At 41.9% G+C, this 24,143-nt stretch overlaps 3 protein-coding genes across 3 annotated transcripts; all 3 read left to right on the plus strand.

Moving 5' to 3' along the window:
* The first annotated feature begins 8,997 nt into the window (after positions 1-8,997).
* LOC6527841 lies at positions 8,998-11,248 on the plus strand. Its single transcript, XM_002088877.4, has 6 exons — positions 8,998-9,242; positions 9,296-9,637; positions 9,698-9,980; positions 10,050-10,288; positions 10,356-11,054; positions 11,125-11,248. Exons 1-6 carry the CDS (start codon positions 9,085-9,087, stop codon positions 11,225-11,227), a joined length of 1,824 nt encoding a protein of 607 aa, XP_002088913.1. The 5' UTR covers positions 8,998-9,084; the 3' UTR covers positions 11,228-11,248.
* Positions 11,249-11,977: 729 nt separating this feature from the next.
* On the plus strand, positions 11,978-13,240 carry LOC6527842 (cyclin-dependent kinases regulatory subunit). The gene is made up of 2 exons (XM_002088878.4): positions 11,978-12,345; positions 12,416-13,240. Exons 1-2 carry the CDS (start codon positions 12,290-12,292, stop codon positions 12,582-12,584), a joined length of 225 nt encoding a protein of 74 aa, XP_002088914.1. The 5' UTR covers positions 11,978-12,289; the 3' UTR covers positions 12,585-13,240.
* A 1,581-nt stretch (positions 13,241-14,821) lies between these two features.
* LOC6527843 (excitatory amino acid transporter 1) lies at positions 14,822-23,429 on the plus strand. The gene is made up of 11 exons (XM_002088879.2): positions 14,822-15,113; positions 19,277-19,609; positions 19,784-19,879; positions 19,938-20,105; positions 20,177-20,219; positions 20,934-20,976; positions 21,047-21,230; positions 21,292-21,422; positions 21,543-21,972; positions 22,029-22,125; positions 22,192-23,429. Exons 2-11 carry the CDS (start codon positions 19,425-19,427, stop codon positions 22,252-22,254), a joined length of 1,440 nt encoding a protein of 479 aa, XP_002088915.1. The 5' UTR covers positions 14,822-15,113; positions 19,277-19,424; the 3' UTR covers positions 22,255-23,429.
* The last annotated feature ends 714 nt before the right edge of the window (positions 23,430-24,143 follow it).

Genomic DNA, 24,143 nt, shown 5'->3' on the forward strand with positions numbered 1-24,143 from the left:
TCAGTGTGGAGAGAAGCGGACGGTGGGGGGTTGGCTGGGTGGGGGCAAAGGAGAGGGGAAAAGGGTGAGGGAAGTGTCCTAGAAGTGTGTCAACTCAGCCAAACCACGGCAGTCAACATAGGGCATAGGGCATGGGGTTTCTGTAGTGTTGCATACTTTTTGGCGCCTCAAATGTTTGCTCGGTTTGGGCGGAGGGCGTGGCCAGTCACGCTGAACATAGCAGCATTAAAGCTATTTTGCATATCTGTTGCACTTTCTCGGCGAGCTGCGGCAGCCATGCCGAAACCCAAATGTAATTAGCAAATGGATGTGGCAGTTGGTTCTCCGAAAAAATAAACTACCCAGTTGTGGATTTCGGAGGGAGCTACGGGGTTTTTAATATTTAGATGAACAGACAAAAGAGTATTTTCTTAAATAGTGCACTTCAAAAATACTTGCTTTAAAAATGTTCAAGTGCTTAAAGCGTAAAGCATTGTCTTTAAAACCTAAGGACTGTAATTCATCTGTGAGTTATTATAAATAAATCTGTACATTTGAACTCAGGAGTATTAAATATTATTAATATTTGAAATCCAACAAATAACATAAATTTGTTTGAATGACCATTAATTTAATTGAACAATGGACTTCATCCCTATTTTTGTGTTACTTTTCATTTTGTCTGTTTTGTGAAAAGTCAAACATAGGTAAGCCACTTCGATGAAGTATATTTTTAGACTGAGCCTTAAGCTTGCCCCAAGGGTCCTTATTCCCCTTCCAGGATCATTGACCTTTTCGCACAGGGGAGAAAGCTCTTCCTACTCGGTTAGTGGGAAAAGAAAAATAGGTAGGCAGGAAATGGACAGAAACAGGACTGAGCTGGTCAACAATTGCCTCGGGCAGGTAAAGCCGTAATTCGCAAATTGACTGAAAATCACAGGGCGATTCGGGGCATGAAACACCTACTGATGCTCTCAAGCGGTTTGCATTTTGATTGGGTCGAGTGGAAAGTCGAAGCCGATTTGACAGTTTGTTAGATGCCTCCGGGTGAAAGACTTTCCTTTGGGCTGCGTTGATTCTTGTTACCTTTTCATGCGGAGTTTGTTTTTTTATGTCTGTAATTTCGAGCTTTTTTTACTCCACCCTTGCCGCATTGTCTTACTGCCTTATTTGAAACTTCCCGCTTTACGGCTGCCTCTAAAGCAAGGGGGCGAGCTCGCTTATTACTTTAAGTAGCTTCTAAGCCAACAAAAACGAGCGCATAAAAAACTAGACAACAAAGAGGCTGCAAAGGGAGAGCCAAAAAAGCGGGGAGCAGAAAACAGAGAGCATTTAAAGTCGCCGCAAAGTCGGACAGAAGAGCAAAGAAAAAACGTGTCCTGGCACTAACATTTTTATGGCAGAGAGCATTCTGTTGTAGAAGATTTTCCACCCATTTCTAAAAGGCGCTCTCTCTTATGTTAAGATTCCTCTGTTACAAGCTAGGTTATAATCGCATGTTTCTTTTAATACTAAAATTTATAAATTAATATATGTTTTGAATATATTATACACATTCCATTTATTTTAAATTAGTAATATGCGTTTGATGTGTGATTTTAACCATTTAATACAAGTGCCTCTTTTTTGAGAGTTGTACAGAACGTAACGGATTCTGTTAATTAACATTAGCGGAGACAACTACCATACCCATGTTGCAAACTCCCATGCGAGAAAAATTAATTCCCTCACACATATCCATTAAAAAAGTTTAGATATAAACACAAAAAATATAAAAGGACTTGGCATGCAAAGTAATGGGATGAAAAATTCTATATCATTACTGAATTCAGAAAAAAAAGCTGATCAAAATCCACCAGTTTTGAATTTATATTGGACATAACGTTTTTTTAACCTCCACTTGTAAGTAATATCATATTATTAACAACCTCATTTTCCTCATGGCTCAAGGCATTTCCAATTTGGACCCATCATCAAGGGGAAAAATATTCAAAACGCCGGCCCAAAAATGTAATTTCCTCCTACATAATAATTATAAATATTATTCCAATTTCTCAAGCCCCTGTTCCGCCCCGTTCGTCGAGCGGCTCTCGAGGAAAAGTTATCCACTCATCTCGCATGTCTAACGAGCATAAACGAGCCACCAACTCACGCAGCCAAGGCCAAGGAAAATGGCTAATGCGTGTGGAGCAGGGGCGGTGCACAGGGCGTATGAGCGATATGAATTCGCATGTGGGCGGAGTTCAACCCATCAGCAGACAGCTGTTGCTGGCACCCGACCACCAAATCTGTGGAGTCATTCGGGTGGCTGATTGCGCCATCTTCTGGTTTATATTTTTACGGTATTTTAATTTAATGCCTGTTGACATTTGGTTACAACGGCGACAACAATGTCCTGGTCGGCACCTTGCTCCCGCCCCAATTACGAAACTTCGAGGCAGTTTGGTTGCCCCGACAGTTGTGTTGCGCCAAATTTACTTGGAGATAAATTGTTTGGTTTCCTTTTTCCAGCGCCCATGACTAGCTGATGGGACACTTGTGGTTAAGTGGTGCGGTGGTTCAGTGGTTCAGGGGCCCACTCCTAATAATGTTTTTCGTATGCATGACAACGACTGTGAATTGAGTTGCGCAAGGCGATGAGAGTTTGCTCATTAGTACATTTTTTTTTGAACAGGCACGTTAATTGTTTTGAAATATGTTGGGGGCAAACAAACGGAGATATTTATGAACTCTAATTAACTTCTAGAAAATAATAGTGTAACACATCTTAACTTATACAATATATATTTAATGGAAAATGTATGTTTTTTTTAATAAAGTTTTAATGTGTAATTCCTAAGATGGTGGACTATAAAACTAAACATTTGTATAAGGATCAAGTGCATAGATTTTAACGTGAATTAAAGGCACTTTCTTAAATTTCTATTTTGGTATACTAACAATGCTTTTATTTGCTACAATTCTGCAACAAAATTGATTCGTTTAAGTCTACTGCACTTCCAGGCATTAAATCAGAATTTGCATTTTGATAACCAAATTTAAGGCTTATCTCAAAACTGCACAAGGCAACCAAATGGAAATTTTTAGGATGACGATAATGACGTTGCTGGTTGGGAAAATTACATTATTGTTGTGCAAGGCAATGGCCAAAGGTCGAAATAGTCGTAATTAATCATTTTAGGGGCAAGGAATGCCTTCGGCTCTAATGCCCACACCCATATACGTGGTTGAGGTAAACCTTAAGCTACAACCCTCTAATGGCTTTGGCGCCATAAAAATCATAAGCCAGGTTATGGCAGGAATGCGAAAAAAAGGCAAACAGAAGGCAATGGCTATGGTGTATTGCACATAAAAGTTAAGCTTATAATCCATTTAATTGATTTATATACGTTTTAATGAAGCTGCAATACAGGAAACCAGTTTAGTCACGTTCCTCCACCCAAAGCGTGTAAAATGCATTAGTTTCGCTTAATTAATACCGAAATGATTGCCTAAAGCACAATTCTCACCTTACCGTTGAGGGAAATGCACGGCTGAAATTTAATCTCCGACAATTATACACGGAAATTTTGGAAATTTCGATATAATTTTAATTAATATTTCCTCCACATCCGCAACCATTTCGAATATGTAAAATGACGTTGTGTGAGAAATACTGCCGTAACAAGGAAACAAATTAGCTTCTGACCACGGGAAACTAACCGAATTATGTTGATTTGTTTCCCATTTTGCGAAATATTTCAAATATGCCATTGGCTTTTGTGGGTAATGGGTTTTGGGTTTGTGGCATGTTATGTCCTGATTGTGTTATTGCTATAATTATTAACATGGTAGATTGAGATTGGAAAATGAGTTAGTTGGATTAAATTGATGTTGGACAGAGGATTAATAAACGAAAAACTTCCCAAGTATAATGGAGATTTATTACTCACAATCATATATTTATTGAAACTTTAGTTTTCGCTACCTGCAATCATTGTCTTTAGTTGACTTGCTTTATTGGAACTTAAATTTATATGAGATGCAAGTCGGAAAATTTGTTTATCTTCATGGAGCATTGATGATATCAACGCTAAATGCAAAAACTACCAAGACAACGTCTGAAACCACAGAATTTGCATGTCAATATGGTAAGCCAAAGCATCCCGAATATACATAAGTTGAGCTTAAAAGAGCCAAAAAGTATGCCACAAGCCCACAAACTCATGCAGACAAAAAAGGGACAGACCAAAAAATGGGAATATAACTGAGAAATTTGTATTTATACAGTTGCCAGGTTTTTGGGCGTACAGAGACAAACAACAGCAGGATACGGCGCAGAAAAAAAGGACAACAGACAACAAGCTCCAGGAGCCCAAAAGAAATGCAAACAACAAACTGCAAACTAAAAGCGCATTTCGAAAATCGAAAAGACCCCAAAGAGCCACAAATATGCAACCGCAACAAACCAACTCAAAAGCCACGCCCCCCCACATACACACACATGTACGTATACATCCACTTTCTGTTGTGTGTTTGTGTGTGTGTGTGCGGCAAGCGAGATAAATGCATGGAACGCGCACAATTAAATATTCAGAGCGAATATTTTTTGTCGGTCCTCGCCAGTTGCCATTGCAGTTGAGTACCAACTACGCAGCCAACTAACCAAAAGTAAATTAAAGTACAAACGGGAGCTTTAAGTGCATTCTCATCCTTTTAAAGCCATTTTTTTTGTATATTTATATGTAATTGCAACACAATCTAGTTAATAGCATAGTTCTGTCTACACTACTAGCTGTGTTCTAGTACCATTACTAATTGAGGGGTATACACAATTCGTGCTCGCCCACTCCTGCATTTTGAAATGCCCAAAGTAAAAAGTTACTTCTGGAAATGTTTGTGAAGCACGTAGCGTCACGAAAGATATGCTCTTACCATATGTAAGGCATCAGCTTCAGACACATTTTGGATAAGTGACGGAAAGGTGTGCTATACTTAGTTGGCACACAGGCTGTTTATTTTTATTTCCTGTATAAATAAATATTTTTATCCTTGAACTTCAGTTTTGAAGTGGTAATCAATAGTAAGGCAGTATGTATAGTAAATATTGATGGCGAGCAGCTTTAGTGATTCCATTTCGAGCATATTCAATTAGTTTTTCTAATCACGAAACCCCGAGTCGCAAACAATAAGCACCGACTTCAAATGCATATCCTCTTCGCGGCTTTCACAGACAATTGACTGGGTGAAAACGAGAGGGGGCCGACACAGCGCCTTGCGGTGAATGTGAAAAGCGTTGGAAAAGCGGAAAAGTAAGCAGGCCCAGCTGTCAAAGGTACGGTTATACCCGTGTGTGTGTCCGGGATCTGCATATGGGAAAGAGACTCCGAGTCGATGACAGAGGAAAAGGCTCAGCCATGTCGATGACGACAATGATGGTGGTGCTGATGACAGCGATGGCGTGGCGGATGCGGTTTCCGTTTCCGGTTTGCGGTCCAAGGCTGAAAAAGCGGAACACTCTGGACTACTACGACCACTAAGCTGTGTCCATTTGCTGTTATCAGTCGTTAGCATTTACAATTCGGTTGAGCTGGCCATCGGGAACATTTCTGCTATTTGTGTATCCATTTTGTGTGTTGAAGTTTTCCCATTTAAATGCGACAACTTCCTGGCCCTTGAATTGACACTGGCCCACCAGTTCCGCAACGTCCACTCGGCTCTCTGGGAAAAGTTACTCGGCTGCATTTCCTGCTGCTAAATGTTGCATTTCCTCTGCTTCTCTGGACACTGGGCAAAGTTTTCGGACTAAACTTATTTGGTTGATTAAGTGGGCCAATTTCGGACGTTAAGCTGAATCGACTTTGATGCAAACAGGTTTAGTTTAAGGCGAAGACAAGGCCGCAAATGCGCACATGCATATGCGATTATCTTCCACACTGGTTAACCCCTTCATGAATCGGCATCTGCTCAAAAGAAACTCATATTTCTACTATTATTATTTTTCCAGCGACGACAATGAAAAAAGGTCAAAAATATGCACGCACACATGGTTGTATATCAACAAGAGGAACCCGGAGGGATGGCGAATGCCTGGAGCTTCGTCCAGTTTGCAGTGGCACCATGGCGTATACGTAATTTGCATTACAATGAACTCGACATACCCCCGTGCCCCTCTCCCTCCACCACTCGTCGTTCATTGCTGCAAGGTGTATAATTTTGATAGCAATTCTACAAAGGCCACAGGACTGCCGTTGGAGAGGGGAAGACTGGGGGCCAGAGATTGGAGAAGGCAGGTTGAGGAGGTTGAGGTGCTCGGTGAACGCTGCATTTCAATTGGAATAACAATAATTGTTTGCAGCAGCCACAGCAACAGAAGCGCCTCCAAATCTCCCAGCCCCCCAAAATTCCCCACCTCCATGGTATTGCTTTGTTTTGTGGCTTGGCAATTCTTGCTCTTCTGACGCTTTCCCCTCCACTTTTGCATGAGAATGGCAAGAGCGGATGTTGAGTGTCAGTGACTGCCACGCCCCCTTTGCATGGAACCTCCCCAAAGCGGCTATCTAAGCTTTTGTTGTTAGGAAAACCCCTTGGATTCGAAACCACACACACTTCTATGAACAATTAAATGTGAACACATATACACTGTAGCTGCTGAATGGAAAATATATTTTATTTCATAATTAAATTCTACAAGAAGGTTGACTGTAGCACATTAAATAATATTATTACTAAAGATAGAGAAGCTCACAAAACTAAACTAACTTCTAGAACACAGCGAAACTCATTTAAATAAATTCATAAAAGGGTGTCAAAAGTTTTTGCACAAAATCCAATTGCCCACCTTACAAAATAGAATCCTTATTGAATATGATGAAAGGATATATTGCTCTGTAATTTAAATAACTATTACCTATAAATATATAGTTCAAAAAGTATTTAATAAAGATATAAAAGAAGGAGTTAAAAATAAAACACCTTATACCTACTTTTATCTACACTCTGAGCTCACTTATTTAGCAGCTTTAAGTAAATTGTGAGGTTCCTTCAAAAGTCACTTAATCGGGCTTAAGTAGTTTATCACAGCTTATTCTGGAAGAGATCCCCTGTCCCCAGTCATTTTGCTACCCCCAACTGAGAAAATGTTTTGCCACGTTTCACGCTCTAAGTGATTTTCAATTAAGACGGGCGACAGGCGAAGGCGGAGATTGGGAGGAACTACAATAGCTGCGGAAATTTCAGGAACTGTGTGTAAAGTTTTACCTGGGGAAATGTAAAAAAATGTGTTGCATAAAAAGTTTTTAATTGCCATGTGCTCTTGGCCGAAAAAAGTACGCGGCGGCGAGGGATGTTTGCTGTAGTAATTAGTTGGGCCTCCTTGAAGCTGCAAATTAAGCCATAATTATGCACAGCCAGCGACACTTTCAAGGAGTTGACTGAGCCATCAAGGGGCTCAGTACAAACCGGTACGATCCGTCAACAGAAAAGCCTGCAAAACCACAGGCATCGCAAAGTCTAACCGCAACAATTGGCCAACAAGTTGTCGCTGGTCAACAGTTCATACAACATCAACACAAAAAAGGATTCAAAATATTTGCTTAAAACATAAAGTTGCTCCTCGCAGAGGAATTGAGCTGAAACGTTTGGCACTGGAACTGTTTGAGCCAAATGCAACGGTGGCAAGCAAGTGGAACACTCGCAGGATAATTTCACTCCGCCAAAAGGACTCGGCAATGAGCAACAAGATGGAAAGGCGCCGACAATTGCAGCTGCCTTTCATTCTTGGATTTCTGTGATTTCTGCAGTTCTGTATTCTAGTCATAGACCATTTTCCACCATTGTTACGCCAGATTGCTGATGATGGCGACGGCGAGGGGGTGAAGGACAAGGACATGACTGATAAGCGTGGCAGCGACGTTGTCAAAGGTTGTGATTGATGCACACAGGTTGTAGCTGCCGTCAGGACAGTGGACATTAAGTGCGAATCAGGATCTACCACAATTGAGCACAGTGCAGAAGGACAAAACAAATGCAAACAGGTTAATAGTGCAAATCAAAGGTGTTCTTACAATATGCAAATACCAACTGACAGTTCGAAAAATGGACAACAGGAAAAAACGAGACAAGCTGCATACCTCATATAAATATGCATGCGTTTTGAAGTGAAATTAAAATGCATTTCCTTTTAATATTAAAATCGGAGTAATCTACATCTATATTATATGTAATATATATAAAAATCAATTGAGAAATCTAAATATACTTTCAACTCATAACTGCTTCTTCACTAGAAGTTGGTGAATAATAGGTTATTTAATAGTTAAATATGATATGATGAGCTGATAAGATGATGTTACACAAATGCTGACAAGAACATCAAAGTTTAAGCAGTTCCAATTCAATAGTTTCGTACCTCTTCACCGACTCATTCTCGGAAGCTCCACTGTACAGTAATTGCTGTTGGTCTTTCACCTTTGCCACTGTCAGCGCACTAACTGTAAACGATGTTTTCTCGATGAAGCTCAACTGCAGTCGCACACACGTGCAAGGACACTCACCTGAACACACACACATACAAAGGCAGCTAAGAACAGTGGTGGTGTGCGTGTGTGCTGGAACTCGGCTCTCGGCAGGAGGTTTGTTTTTCACTGTGACACTAATGTCTTTTTCTTGCTCTTTTTCTGCCGACCGCCCACTTGGCCTTTGGCACTTTGTCAATTCACAAACAAAAAGGAATTGCACGCAGGATTATCGAGGAACACACATACGCACACATGTACAAATGTATAGGTGTATAGGTGTACAGGTGTGGAGTGTGCACGGGCGCCCACTCACGTTCATGCTCTGCATTTCATGGCTATGGTTTTTGCTTTTTGGCCAAAAAACGGGGATGCCCAACTAACAAAATAGATAAATAAAGATGGAAAAACAACATTGAATAATGATTTATATATAATACCCAAATAAGAAACTTTCAGGAACGAATGTTGGACCATTGCTATTGGTATATAGTTATTTGAAGAAGTGAAAACTCTCGATTTTAATGTCAGATCAAAGCTCATCTAGTGAACAGTACACCTTAAAACATTGAACTTTCGGTCTGCAGTAGCATATATTTCGTAGTCGAAGATGGAAGAAGCTTCAGTTCTTCCCGCGGTTCCAGAACGGAAGCCATGTGGTGTGTTCAAGCCGCCGTCCATCTACCAAAAGCTGATGGTCGACAACCTGACCGTCATCCGACCGCCCATCCTGAAGATCTTCTACTGGGAGAGCTTCGACATAACAGGGTGAGAAGGAAACTGCGTTGCGTGCATGGCTATAACCATTAACCTATGACTAGCCTCAATCGGAAGCTGCGTTCGAACAGCATAGAGCATGAGCATACATTCAAGATCCCTATACGCCAGATCCACAGTCATCCCCTGAAAATGGTCTTCTGGCTTCGAAATCTATCGGCCACGAACGCCAAGTTGACTCTTAAGCGGATCCAGAACTGCCAATGCCAGCCGCTGCAGACCCAAGTCGGATTCAACCAGTTCCGCCAGCTCTTCCACTGCCCACACCGCAGACTAGTTCACATCAACCAGGAGATCCTGTCCATCAAACCGGATGAGGTGGTGGCCCTCACCGTAACGGCCTACTTCTTCTTGTACGGCGAACACCTGCTCACCTACGAAGTGCAGTAAGTGAATACTTTCGTTTTTTGATTCTAACAAGATATAGAAATATCTAACATTTTTAGTACCGAAGACCATCGCAAGTTTCTATGGCACTTTCATCTGGAGATCTCGTCCTTCGACGCCGAAAAGTGTCTACTTACAAAGGAGTTGCTGCCGGTAAACATTAAAAACTACTACCACATAACGCAGCCGTTGTGGGTCCAAAATATCACCATGTCCCACTTGGCCTTCTCGTTTGCTTCGAGGGATCGTGGCCTGAAGCTGCTCAACATGAATCTCACCGTGCCTCGCCAGAGTGTGTGGCCCCTTCTGGTGGACTATCGACCCCTGGACTACGAAAATGAGGTAATCCTTATATATGTTATCAGCTATATTCCTACAGTTATAATCTATTATTTATATAATATAACTCAGGCGGAAATCGTCTTAACTTATGAAAATACCAAGGCCCGCTACAAGATTAAAGCACGAGGTGTGTTGACCGACGAGAAGGAGCAGACGGACATGCCTTTGAAGGAGCAGGAATGCGCCGACTTCCTGCACGTCATCTATCCCAATAGATTAAACTTCGAAGTCTGCCTGCGTGAGGATCGGACGCAGCTGGTCAACGTCCACAACTATGGACAGCAATGCATGGAGTTTCGATGGCAGAGGTAAGGTAAAGAGGTGGCTCCAAAAACCACTTTAAGGCACCTAACCCAATCTCCCATCCCCTTGCAGCTACATAATCAACGATTTCTTCTCGGTTGTGTTTAACCCGCCAATTTTCCGCCTCAAGGGCCACCACTCGAAGCTGTGCGAGATCCGGGTGACGGTGTTCGACCGACTGGTGCACTTCCGCCGTATTCCCATCGTGATGGAGGTGCACCGCATCCTTGATCGCGCCACCATCATAGCAAAACAGGAGCTCGAGGAGGTGGAGTCCATCGACGACCCCAAATGGAAGGAGGACAGCTACGTGGAGCACGTTTATCTCCACCTGAATATCCGTTCCACCATTAAGCCCGCTATGGACTCTGAGGAGGTGGAACCGGGCGATAGGATCGATCCCACGGCTGGTCCTGAGCCCTGTGCCCAATTTGGTCCTGGCGAAGGCACCAGAGACCACGGCTCCGGTGATGGTCCACCGACACGTGCACCGACCAGCGAGGAGCAGCGCAAAGAGGCCGAGCGCAAGGAGCTGATCACCCGACTGGTGGCCAAGAACAAGCTCAATCCCAACGAGGTCATCGAGCTCAGCATGGCCATCGACCAGCGAATCACCATTTTCGAGAAGCTCTTCTGGAAGTACCTCAGCAAGTCCAAGTTCATGCGCATCAATAGCGACCGCAAGCGGCAGAAGGTGGTCAAGACCTACGAGCAGGTGGTGTCCCCGGATAAGACGACTCCTCTGGAGGCAGCCTCGGAAATTGATCGAAAGTAAGTTTCATTTTTAATTCAGTATATAATATTTTACAGGTAATAATTGAAGTGATTTCTTTACTTCCAGTCATATCATGGATCTGCTGTCCCGACTGATGCAGGAGGCCATCAACGACTTGGCCAAGAACTGGGTCTTTATTCCGGCGCAGTACTACGAACGCAACCATTAAAAGTTTCCTCCGTTAACTAAATGCATTCCCACCTTCATCTACCACCTCCCGCAATCCGTATCCTTGGTTTTCCTGGACGGGCGATGCGTTGCATTCCGTTTTGGGTTGTCCGCGCCGGAAAATTTATGTAAGATTTCGCACGAGTTGAAAGCCGATGCCGAAAATTCGGCCGAATTTATGTGTCTGCATGCAGCCTTTTAGGGCCTTTCTCGCAGACAGGGGGCGTGGCCGTTTGGGGAGTGGAATAGTAATGGTCAGACATTTTTACGCGAGTATTTATATTCAACGCTTGCTTTTAGTTTGTGCGGAAAACTTTCGAGTGGTCGAATGTTCGCCCATTTAGTGTCTTTAACTCGCATGTGTAGCATTTATTTCTAGCTAAGGTAATTCGAGGTTGCACTAGGCAAGCTTTTGCCAATTCATTTCGATTACAATTGTTTATATGTATAAATGAGATTTATTGACTTTACCAAATAAAAAATATACTACCAATAAATTTATACAATTTTGTACCCTTAGTATCGAAGGTCTGCAATTTTTTTTAAATTTAACAAATCGTTTGTTTTTTAATGCGACAGAAACCTGAGATGTTTGTTAATGTTAAAATTTGAATTTCCCGCCTTCGGTATTATTTTGACGTAGCAAAAACGGTCACTCTCTATCCTTGTCACCCGCCATTCTTAGCGAGTGCACAGACCGCACTTAGCGAGAGCACTGAAATGGTATTTTTCGGCGCAACTGGTATTTTTCAATGCTGTCACCACGGCCACACTTGCAACTAGCGCGTCACTCGATTTAAAAAAATTGCAAACCAAACGTAAATTTCAGCATAAAACTACCCCGAATTGTGATAAAAACCGAGGAACTCAGGCCGAAAAGCATCAGCAGTATTTGCCAACTAATATATAGCGTGCCGGGGCAGTTGCGACATCAAATCCGCCGGAGCCGCCTTTGCCGGTCCAAAAAAAAAGAGACGCCAAATTCCGCAGCGCGCACTTCGCACATTGTCCATCGCAATTCGCATTGCATTGAGATTCCTGGAATTCGAGGGGCGCACACACGATGAGCAAGGACATTTACTACTCCGACAAGTACTACGATGAGCAGTTCGAGTACAGGTGAGTGCCGCCCTGGTTCCGCCACCAGTTGGATGCAGAGAAGCAACTGTAAACTCCCCTCGTCCCGCAGACATGTGGTTTTGCCAAAGGAGCTGGTCAAAATGGTGCCCAAGACCCATCTGATGACGGAGGCCGAGTGGCGATCCATTGGCGTCCAGCAGTCGCGGGGATGGATCCACTACATGATCCACAAGCCGGAGCCCCACATTCTCCTGTTTCGGCGACCCAAAACGGATTAGCTCAAAACGGCGGCAGTAGCAGCAGCAGCAGCAACAACAACTGCATCAGATACACATACTTCTATACCATATAGCCTGTAGCACATACCTATATATCCGGCAGCTGCTGCCGATATGCTGTATTGGCGGTGGTGGTGGTTGCTGCCAAACAACCAACTGTTGCACAAACATCAACAACAACATCATCATCATCATCAACATCATCATCATAGGTACTCAGGAATCAGGAATCCCCTAGGAACTGCTCATTGTGCTGTTTTTCCTTCGTAATACTCTCTTTTTACCATGTTTGCCCCGCATACGAATGTCATTTTGCCCCCTTCTACAAATATAGCACCTAGAGCTACTGATAAGTTTGCCATTTTCGTACACCTTTGTGCTGGGAGATATTTGAAATATTTGAGGCGTTGTTTCCGAATCATTTCTCAAGCTCCCACGAATTTTACCATACTTTATGTTGCCATTTCGAAACGGAAGCGAAACGAAGAATTTTGCTCACTTTTTATAAGCTTAAATGAAATCTGATTTGTGATCTTGAAATTCTTAATCAATAATACATATGTTTACACATAATATAATAAACTTAAAATAAATATGTTTAATGTATGGCGAAGCTTGAAGCGTTGATTGCTTGAAGTTTTCCCTAATCAATTAAATCTTTACGTTTTTATTATGAAGTTAAGTTTTGGGTTCTAAATGTGTATAGAGAAACGCACAGCTTATTATTAGATTTTATGTGAGTGAGCAGTTTTTTGATGTTAAATTTCGATCGCCAGCTTTGTTTTATAATTCGTATAGGTAAGTAATAATCATTTATTATAAGAATAACGTTTTGTTTGCTTTATTTTCCAAACCACAGATATGTATATGCTTCAATTCAGATTGGCGAAAGCTAGTTCTAACTCGATCGCTCCTTAGGCCCCCTACCAACGGCTCATCCTCATTACGGGGCATTTTCTGAATTAACTTGCTACCATCAACAACGACCAGAATCTAATTATTCAGTTATTTATATACCACAACATAGCAACCCGATTGGCGTGCAATTTGCAACCTCAACAATCTTTCCAGTGTCAAAAATGAAGATCGACAGTTCCGGTCCGAATGTGTGTACTATGCCCATCCATGGCAGCACCTCACCTCTTCACACGAACCAGCGGTAAGCCACCCATCCATGAACCAGGGGCAGATCCAGTGGGCTGGGGAGTCCAAATCCCCGGCTGCTTACGTTTAGGGACTATGGCAATCGCTGTCAACTGTGGCCCGCCACTTAGCAGCATCCCATCCTCCGGCCTGCTCTTCCGCAGCTTGAGCATACCACACTCATTTCCCACCAGCATGGAACTGGAACTGGCCCCGGCCCCCAAGGCAAATCGAATTGAAGCAGATCAAAGCCAGCTGCAGCTGTGATGATGATGCTACTGCTACTGCTACTGCTTCTGCTGCTGCTGATTTTTATTGCTTTATTTCTGCTACTGATATTTATTGTGGTACGAATATGAAACCGGAAACGGTCGACTAACATTCTTTGGGTCAGCCTAGGACTCGATCCCACTTTCTTGCTGCTTCTCTAAGATTCTGGCCATTGTATTCCCCGTACGCACAATCAGGTTTAAGTAGTCCATGGCCATGGGCATTGTTCCCTATTTTTTTCGGGGGGTGGTTTGCCACGATCTTTTCAAATTATGAGGTGTAATCATTGCGGGATTGGGTAATGCATAAACTTGACCCACTTATGAAGCAAGCGGAGCTGTGACATAATAATAAACCAGATCTAAAAAGAATCTCACTTTCTTTCAGAGGAGGCAGACCTTGAAGAGGCCGGAAAGCACCCTGATTGCCATTGCCCACAATGCGAGGATGATCAGTGATGCAGTGTCGGCACAATGCAGCTACTAATGGAAAGGAAATAATCGAAAGTTGATGCCCAGCTACTGAACAGCCATAATGAGTTCCTTTCATTGCACTCCTCGCTGCAAGGGAGCGCGAAACAAGGCGCGACAAATTACGCGGCCAACGCTGCGTATGCGTTACGTGAAATGCGATGAGCCAAAGGCAGCGCAGCGCAGTCAGCAGAGGCAGCAGCAGCTTTTGATGAATGAAAGTCAACCCTCGGGCAGCGGCAGCAGCACACACACCCGCACACACTCGGATGCCGACGGCGACGTCGACGTCGCTGCTGGCGTGCAATTTGCGCGGTAGCTTGCTATATTTCGAATTTGATTTCGATTTAGTTTCTAGTACTGTTTTACAAACCGACGAGTCAGGTTCTACTGCCGCTGCTAGCAGAGCCAGACCAGACCACATCGCAATTGAGATCGAGATCGGAATCGGAATCGGTGTGTGGGATCACTGCCACTGATCAGAAGTCAGTTGCCATTTAGCCGCGTGCTCGGGACCACGCGCTTCTCCGATCCCGATCCTCCCCCGTTTCGATTAGGGGTCGTGCCTGAAGGGTTCTTGAATACGTCGGGAGTTGTTCCCCTGTTCCCAGCCAGTGGCCAGCGGCACATGTGAATACTTTTGCTTGTAAGTTCTACAGTGATTCCTGGCAGATATATCCGCCATTTAAAGACATATCTGTAAACTTGACATAAAAGCATCCTGTGCCTTGGGTATTGTACTGTGAAATCCTTCAAAGAACTCAAGAGAATTTGCGTTAGTGTTTTAAGTATTTATATTTGTTTCCAAGTGAGTGTCTCTTGTGAGAGGAAACGAATTTTGTTGCCGGGTGATACATATTTAGTCGCTAATTTGCTACCCTCTAAACAAATAAAGTTTTAAATTCTTGCGGTGTCGTACTAAATTAGTGCCAAAACATGACATATATTTTACATTTGATTTACTTGTTTCATTTACTTATTGATTTTTGATGGTTAGATATTGAAAAGATAATCGTGTGCAAATCATGAGAAATATATACTTTTAATTCTGATTTGAAAAGTAAAGTAAATAGGCTTTCAGAAATCGTACAAGGATGAGACGCAGTGTGCTTTGCCTTCCAGAATTTATTTACTTGTCATCTAATCGATTTACGCTTCTTGAGAGCCAAGGGAGAAGCGTGAATAATTTCCGATTTCCGAAGCTGATAAGACGCTGAACAACCTCCCGGATAACCTTGGTGGAACGCCCACCCACTTTTGCATAGACAGAGGCGTCTCAAACTGTTACCACGGTTTATGTGCATATGTTTTGCTTTGGTTTTAATTCTTTTTATTTTTAGCACACAAAGTGCGATGCACCAAAATAGTTTATCTGCGCTCTCCTCTCGCCATAATAATGAGAAAATGAGGGAAAGCATATAGTTTTAGGAAAATGCAATTATATTATTATACGTGTTAGTTTTGGCAAATTCATTAATCTGCCCTCGCGCATTTGCCAAAATTTTCTCACCTAAATAAAATGCGCTCATAAGTCGGGCGCGTGGAAAAATATTTAAGAAACCCATTAATATGCCAAAACTCCAATTTACGATTAAAGATAATCTGGAATTTTACCCGCGTGCTATTTGCTCTTTTTTTATTCTTGGCTTTGCGGAACCATACTGATCTTGATAAGCTAAATCTGGATGAAAGAGCGTAGCTGCCGTATTCAGATAGTCAGACATACTGTCTATAGATTATAGCGACAAGGGCTGTCGGATGACTCGAGATTGTAGCGTCATGCAATGTTTCATACATATGTATGATTCAATTCCTAATCGTATAACACCAGCTGAGGGTATTTTCCTATAAACTTTGAGTTTCTGTACAAAAAAAAGACTTCAAGGTCTGGTGTATTTACAACTTCTAAGTATATCAAAACTTTCCGTCATATTTACTTAAGTAAAATACATATACAGAGGTTTCTAGTGGTAAAATTTGGTAATTACACTTTTCCATGAAACAGCAAATAAACTCATAACGCTGTCTAACTTATATATAAATCCCATAAACGGTGATAATTGCTTTTATAGCGCAAACATACTACTGATTTTTAGTTGGGCTCAGATCGGCTTTAACTGGTTTTCCTCAGGCGCTTTATTAGAAATTTCCTCACATCAAAGACAAGTGGGTGGGTCAAGCTTCTGGCCCTCAAAAGTCCCCCCTTTGTCTAATCGAACCCCCGCGAAATGCAAATCAATTTGCATTGACAATGAATTTGCTGCCCCGCGCACATGGGCTCTGAATTCAGTTTGCATTGCATTAATTAGCAGAGTAGTAAAAGTACCTCCATGTTATATAAGTCAATGTATAGCGCGTTAATTAATATGCATCTCTGGGTATACATTTGTGTTTGACTAGCAACAATAACAAACTTGTACGGCATTTGTGATCATGTAAACTGCCTGCCAATCAAACATGGCAAAGAAATGATTCCCTTACATGCCAGACAAAATATTTCTGAAACGGAAAACAAATTGATTCGAATCTTTAAAAAAAAGAGATCACAGATAGGTCCAATCAACTGGTGCCGAGTGTTAAATAAGTTTGTTACTAGAGACAAGTTCAAGTTCAACCACGAACACGCTGTGGTAAATGCTAAATTGGGTTTTAAATTCCCATTAATTATGATGACTTCGCCATCGACGGTCCAACTTCCGTTTAGTGTGAAACCCATCCTTTCATCAGTGAACTTGATGGATCAATGAAACTTCCGCTGCAATTGAAATTCAATGCAACTATCACACAATTTTCACAAATTACACATATTTACATGAAACACAATGTCTGCCTACGTCGCCGGCAGTCTATGTAGGCAGACTCATTCACGGTCAAGTTCAAAATAGAAAAATATGAATAAATACTGCATGCATTCATGTATACAACGACAATTTAATAAAACTGAAACGCGGCTTAGTAAATACATCTAGTTGGGCACGAGTGCAACTGCATGACAAGTGCATTCCACTCAAGTTCCGCTACATTTATTAAATTTAATTCTTATCTGCACATCCACCTTCTGTCCACTTCTCACTCCAAGTGTCCAACTTAAACGGTTCGCAAATTAAACTATTCAGATAAACACCTCTTGCTCCAAAATGCTTCGACACAGCTCACTGCACCCACTAAACACAGTTCAGGCCGCCAAAAGGTTTCCATATCAGTGAAAAGCCCACCTCACTCCCACACCCACACCTGTCCCCTAATACCACTCATCCACTTGGAATCGGTTTCAGTTTCAGTTTCTGGACTGTTCTGTTCTGTAGTTACATCAATTAGGCGAACCACAGATACAGATACTGATACAGATACACATAATGGCATTATCAAAGGGTGTCGAGCAGCCAGACGATTGCGATCAGTGATCTCACTGGTGAGGGTGCATTGCTTAAAGACTCCAAATGCAGTCGATTCGGTTCGGTTGGTACCCTGTATTTTCTAACACCTGGACAAGTTTACTTAAAAATGGTACTACGCCCAATCTGCTAAAATCTGTTAAACTGCTCTTTAGAAAATATTTCATTTTTAAGTAGAAATTTAATTACAGCGATTCGGTTCGGTTGGTACCCTGTATTTTCTAACACCTGGACAAGTTTACTTAAAAATGGTACTACGCCCAATCTGCTAAAATCTGTTAAACTGCTCTTTAGAAAATATTTCATTTTTAAGTAGAAATTTAATTACAGCTTTTAAAATCCGATACCTTTCTAAGCATGCACATTTTGCAATAGTTAGTGCCCGCCAGAAATATATTTAGCTATTTGTGTAAATTTGTGAGTCGTCAGATGCGAGCCGTTGACTTTTATTGCATTAGATTTAACTAAGAGATCTCAGTCACTCGTTAGTCACCTCTCTAAATGAGGTTCGCTATTCCAAAGTGTTGGCTGCCATCTCAATCTCTAGCTGTCTCCTCGTCAATTGCCACACAATTGGCTAAGCAATTTCGAATGGCCAAGATTTCATGATTAATCCCAAATTGCCAGCGGCGTATCCCAATTGAGAGGATATTGTGATGGCCATGATGCAAACGGTGTCAATTTCGCACTCTATCGGATCTGTCTGGATCTGTCTGGATCATTGATCATCGCCGCCCCGCTGGTTGCCCTTGCACCCAGTTAAGGCATTAAATTTGTTTTCATTAGTTGATCGTTTATGTAAATTTATTAGTTTGACACGTTTCCCAGTCGCAGTGCATCGATTAATTGAGCTGCATTCTTCTGGGAAGCTGTTTGCTGTTTTCGCACATTCGTGCATAATTGGCCAAAGTGTCAATGCTAAATGAGTGCTAATATTCAGCGTTAACTTCTTTGCATTGTGTTAGTTTCATTTGTTGGAATCAGCAGCATCAAGCTCTCGCTTCCGCCCTTTCCGCTCGAAAAGTGTTCTGAAAAGTATTCCGCAACAAATCCAACGCTGAACAACATCCGTCCGGCTTCGTGTCAAAAGTAACACCCCTCGGATACCCGCGGATACCGTGGAATGGAGGTCAGAGGTAAGGGGTTAGCTGTGCGCATAAATCACAAAAGCCCAGCTGCCCGAATTCACTCGTTTTGGGGTTGTAAATATCTGCTTTGTGCGAAAGCTCAGTCGGCGATCACTGGTCGCCCGGTGAGGAGGAAACGCTACAGTTTAACCCCTAGCCAACAACTGGAACTAGTTTTTTAACATAAAAACTTGAAACACCTCGGAGTAACTAAGCTACTCTCAAAATAATCCATTCTAATATAACAATACCTATTAACTCCATATAATAATCATGATTATTTACAGTACACCCTTTTATTTCACTTCATACTTCGGAGAGGAGATAGTCTTGGGCGACGCATTGACTGTCAATCGTGAGCAAAAGTGCGTTAGAAGGGGCTTCCAGCAGGACCCAGGGTTGTCCAGGCCCTGAACCAATCCAAGGATCGTCACCATGACGCGACCCAAACAGGATGGCGGCAAGTTCAAGGCCTTCATGCAGGAGAATGTCCTCACCATGGCCACCGTTATCGGTGTGTTCGTGGGCGGACTCATCGGCTTCATCATCAAAAACAGCACGGGCGAGTGGTCGAAGAGAGAGATCATGTACATATCCTTTCCCGGCGAGATTTTCTTGCGGTGAGTGAGAAGAAACTTGCTAAATTTAACTAAGATGCATCCAAATAATGAATAAATCTAAAAACATTTATTTAATCAAATAATAAATGGTGAAATCTATATAGTCCCATTTTTCATGATATTTATTAGCCCTAATTACTAAAGAGTAAACTATAATGAATATCATATTTTTAGAATGCTAAAATGCTTGATTGTTCCGCTTTTGGTCTCATCGATCACCAGCGCCATTGGTGGACTAGATCTGAGCATGTCCAGCAAGATTGCTACCAGGTGAGTTGATATTGTTGATAATTTATAACCCATAGCAAACGAATGTAAATCCCATCAGAGCCATTACGTACTACTTTGTGACCACCATTTCGGCCGTGATTCTGGGCATTTGTCTGGTGACCACACTGCGTCCCGGGCAGGGAGCCAAGATCGTGGAGACCCAGACGGAGAGCATTGATAAGGCATCCAAGGTGCTCACCCCGGACACGCTTATGGATCTGGTGCGGTATGTCGATCTGTCGATCTGCTGGTGATTGAACCCACCGCCTTCTGACTCATTTTATTTATTCCCAATAGAAACATGTTCACGGACAACATCATTCAGTCGACCATGTTCCAGGTAAGATCCTAATCCAAGGCGAATCGCTCATACGCACTGTTGAACGCCGTTGAAGCAACAAGCCGCAAGCAACGGTAGCAATTATTCAATTCTTTGCGGTTTGGCGAGATTTTGATTGAAACAAAGCGCGACACATAATCAAAACTGACATGATAGGGATACCACAATTTCAATTACAGCTTTCAATCCAGCTCCAAGTAGGGGGATTTCACACAAGTGAAATCGCCGTGTGAGTGAGTGTCAGTGCTTAAATTTCAATTATCGCATGAGTCGCACATGCGACGGCGAATAGGGAGCGAGTGAGAGGGAAGCGGTCCTATCAACACGGTTTCGGTTTAGGAGGCCCCAGACACAAATTGAATCAAGTACTTAGCTCGGCCTGCGGCAGATATGTGGACATTGTACCTCCATAATTATATGCTATATGCATGCATACGAGAGTGGATGTTGGTGTAGGTAGGCAACCGAATGAATATTCATGCGCCCAATTAGATTATTGTTGACTCAATGAGGGAAAATAACAGACAAACCGCAATTTCGCTGGTTCAGATGCTACCATTTCGTGAAACTCAGCCAAATCTCAACTGATGATAGTGCCGAGACGATTACTCCATGTTATCTATATATTTTTCCTCGAACTCATGCCTTTAATTTGAACTGAATTAAACACCATATATATTTATATATAATATATTTACACCTGCTCCATTTTAGCACCGCACTGAGATCTATGAGAACACTAGCATTAGCCCAGCACGTAAGTTCTTGCATGTTCCCCTTGCATCCTAAACTCATCGTGAAACTTATTCGTATACTCTCCTATATAGAGCCCATGGAAAACTGGGAGTTCAAGTCGGCACAGCGCGAGGGCTCCAATGTCCTGGGTCTCGTCATGTTCAGTGTAATCCTAGGCACCACCATTGGTAGAATGCGGGAGAAGGGTCAACTGCTGCAGGACTTCTTCACCACATTGAGTGAGGCAATGATGACCATCACCTCTTGGGTTATTTGGTAACTTTGGATCTATTTACATATCACCAAAAACTTGAAAACCAAATTTTCATTTCTTTAGGATCTCCCCGCTGGGCGTTGCCTTCCTGATTGCCGCCAAGATCATTGAGATGGAATCGATTGCCGCCACAATTCAGTCGTTAGGATGGTATTTCATAACGGTGATGATAGGTCTATTCCTTCACGGCTTTGGTAAGTAATACACACCGTCAATTAGTTCACAACGATTCAAAAAGCCACTACCCAACCTGTAGCTTAGTTTTATAAATAAAGCATACTACCATTAACCACTTGGATTAATACTTCTTTTAGGCACAATTGCGGTGATCTTCTTCCTGGGCACCCGACGTCTACCGTACCGCTACATAGCCAAGCTGAGTCAGGTGCTGGCCACTGCATTCGGAACGGGTTCGAGCTCGGCCACGATGCCGCTGACCATCAAGTGCCTGGACAACATGGGCATCGATCCGCGGGTCACTCGCTTCGTCATTCCCGTGGGTGCCACCATCAACATGGACGGAACGGCTCTCTACGAGGCGGTGGCTGCTCTGTTTATCGCCCAATACCGTGAGATGAGCTACTCCTTCGGCACCATTGTGGCCGTGAGTATAACGGCCACGGCAGCATCGATTGGAGCTGCTGGAATCCCGCAGGCCGGACTCGTCACCATGGTCATGGTGCTGGACACGGTGGGCTTGGAGCCGAAGGATGTGTCCCTCATCATAGCCGTCGATTGGCTACTGTAAGTCGGAAGCCTTCGAATTGAAAGGATGTTATAATAACACACTGTAATTTCAGGGATCGCTTCCGCACCACCATTAATGTGATGTGCGATGCCCTGGGCACTATTTTGGTTAACCATCTGTCGAAGAACGATCTGGCCAGCGTGGATAGGGTTAGTTGGGATTAGGTCTTCCTAAAGTTCAGCATGTTCATCACCTTTATTCATTTCCTTCCTCAGCTGAATGCCGAGCCCCATGAGCTCCTCGAGCTGGGCCCCAATGGCCACGAGATGAAGGAATGAAGGCAGTCTTCGCTTGGCGCCTATAATCGCAAACGATGAGTGGACATGTCCCGGCTGTGGGCCTGTTTCCACATCCTGCCCAGCAACGATAGCGATAGCGATGACTACGACGACGACGACGAGGAGTTTTAAGGATCGTCGCAGGATCGCATCGAATCAGGGCTGGGACGGAGTCATCATGTTTGTTTGCGAATTATTTTGGGTGACCAAGTCGCATCTAATTTTCAGATTGATCAATTTGAAGCAGCTCCTCCGGCAGAGGATAGACATCTATCTGCCGGAGTACAAGTACTAAGCCAGCAACGAATTTAAGTGACACATTCGTTAAATAGTTTGTTTTTTCAAAAAATGAAAATCGAGATAAGCGAGAACAGCAATAAGATTTAAGATGAAAACAAAGTAACATTTATCGCCTAAATTAGGGATACTTTCAAGGTGTACATAATTTTTAAATATAATTATATTAAATTGAGTTCAAATTTGCATTACATTCTCCCCTATGATTAGTATTACAATTGACGAGTAAAATTAGTTCAATTCCAAGCAAACAATCCCAACTTTAAGCAATTGCATTTGATTAGGTCGCAAATTGTTGAGATTCGTATCTAGTATTTGTTAAACCGTATTCTATAACTTTTTGACATAGCAAAGCGAAACAAAATAAAAATAATTTAAAAAGACAAATATTTAACAATAGAACACAGATACATTAACACACTAATAGGTGAAAACCAAAACCAATTCAAGTCAAGTCAAATCAAAACAGAATTTCAAATGCCGTTACAAGTTCGTGTTCATAGTTGAGCTTTGTAAATACTTAATAGCTTAAGTATACATACATAAAACTTTATGGAAATATTTATATTTAAAGCGTGGAAACCGAACTCTTGGATGACAATAATAGAGTGCTGCAATCACACATACAGTCAATTTATACGAGTAACAAATTATTTATAAAATATTATTAAAGCTAACATAAATTAGAACACATCTTTGCAAAAACCAACCAAATAATGAGTAAACACAAAATCAATAAAACAAATAAAATACTTGAATGTTTGCCATGCTTTCAGCCAAAAAGGAGAATTTTTTAGGTTACGAATCACCAAAACGTTTGTAGTTGTGCGTAGTCTAAATATATGTTTACTAATAAATCTTTATGAATATTAAACGAACTTTTCTAGCATTTTAACTTAAGGTACAATATATATATATATATATATATTCATATTCATATCATACAAATTTTAAATTGTTTAAACATGGTGTATAGATGGTTCAAAAATTAGTTGGAGCTTTGGCAAGTTTACAAACCTTTGAATAAAAGCTTTTCGTAACTTGCATTGGATTTTGCACAGATGGCGCCAATTGTAAACTCATCGCAACTGGAATAAAAATTATCTTCAAAAAGGCAAGGTAATATTATTAATTAAATACAAAAAATTTTAGGTATTTATATTTTAGTATTACTGTAGGATGAGTATTACTAACAAGAGTAACATTTTTAAATAAAATGTTACTCTTTAGTTTATAAATTTATGTTCGTTTTGCTTATTTTACTGTTTAAAATGCTATCCCGAAATCACTTGTGTATTGTAAAAATGTAACATTATTGGGAAACACTTAAGTTGGGTGACTGTTGACTTCACTTTTCTCTTTAAAGTTTGCATCCCTTTGATCTGCATATATCTAGTGTCCCATATGCATGTACTGCTGTTTTTCCGCCAAACCCTTTTCCAAAAAGTAACTGCCCCTAAATAAAAGGACCATAACCGAAAACAAAGCTCCCCAAACATAAAACTGGGGGCCATCAAAAGGGGACAGAGTCCTTGCCAGTGGGGGCAGGGATATGCAGGCAGGTTGTCAAAACAAACAAATATAATAAAATA

This window comes from Drosophila yakuba, chromosome 2L, assembly GCF_016746365.2.
Source record: "Drosophila yakuba strain Tai18E2 chromosome 2L, Prin_Dyak_Tai18E2_2.1, whole genome shotgun sequence".
Lineage (NCBI taxonomy): Eukaryota > Metazoa > Arthropoda > Insecta > Diptera > Drosophilidae > Drosophila > Drosophila yakuba.

Excerpts from the sequence above, each read along its gene's own strand:
- LOC6527841 (XM_002088877.4), top strand. The coding sequence starts at position 9,085 with ATGGAAGAAGCTTCAGTTCTTCCCGCGGTTCCAGAACGGAAGCCATGT. Across the intron at positions 9,243-9,295 it reads GAGAGCTTCGACATAACAGG|CCTCAATCGGAAGCTGCGTT; the intron begins GTGAGAAGGAAA and ends ACCTATGACTAG. Across the intron at positions 10,289-10,355 it reads ATGGAGTTTCGATGGCAGAG|CTACATAATCAACGATTTCT; the intron begins GTAAGGTAAAGA and ends ATCCCCTTGCAG.
- LOC6527842 (XM_002088878.4), top strand. The coding sequence starts at position 12,290 with ATGAGCAAGGACATTTACTACTCCGACAAGTACTACGATGAGCAGTTC. Across the intron at positions 12,346-12,415 it reads GATGAGCAGTTCGAGTACAG|ACATGTGGTTTTGCCAAAGG; the intron begins GTGAGTGCCGCC and ends CTCGTCCCGCAG.
- LOC6527843 (XM_002088879.2), top strand. The coding sequence starts at position 19,425 with ATGACGCGACCCAAACAGGATGGCGGCAAGTTCAAGGCCTTCATGCAG. Across the intron at positions 19,610-19,783 it reads CCCGGCGAGATTTTCTTGCG|AATGCTAAAATGCTTGATTG; the intron begins GTGAGTGAGAAG and ends TCATATTTTTAG. Across the intron at positions 20,106-20,176 it reads ACGCTTATGGATCTGGTGCG|AAACATGTTCACGGACAACA; the intron begins GTATGTCGATCT and ends TATTCCCAATAG.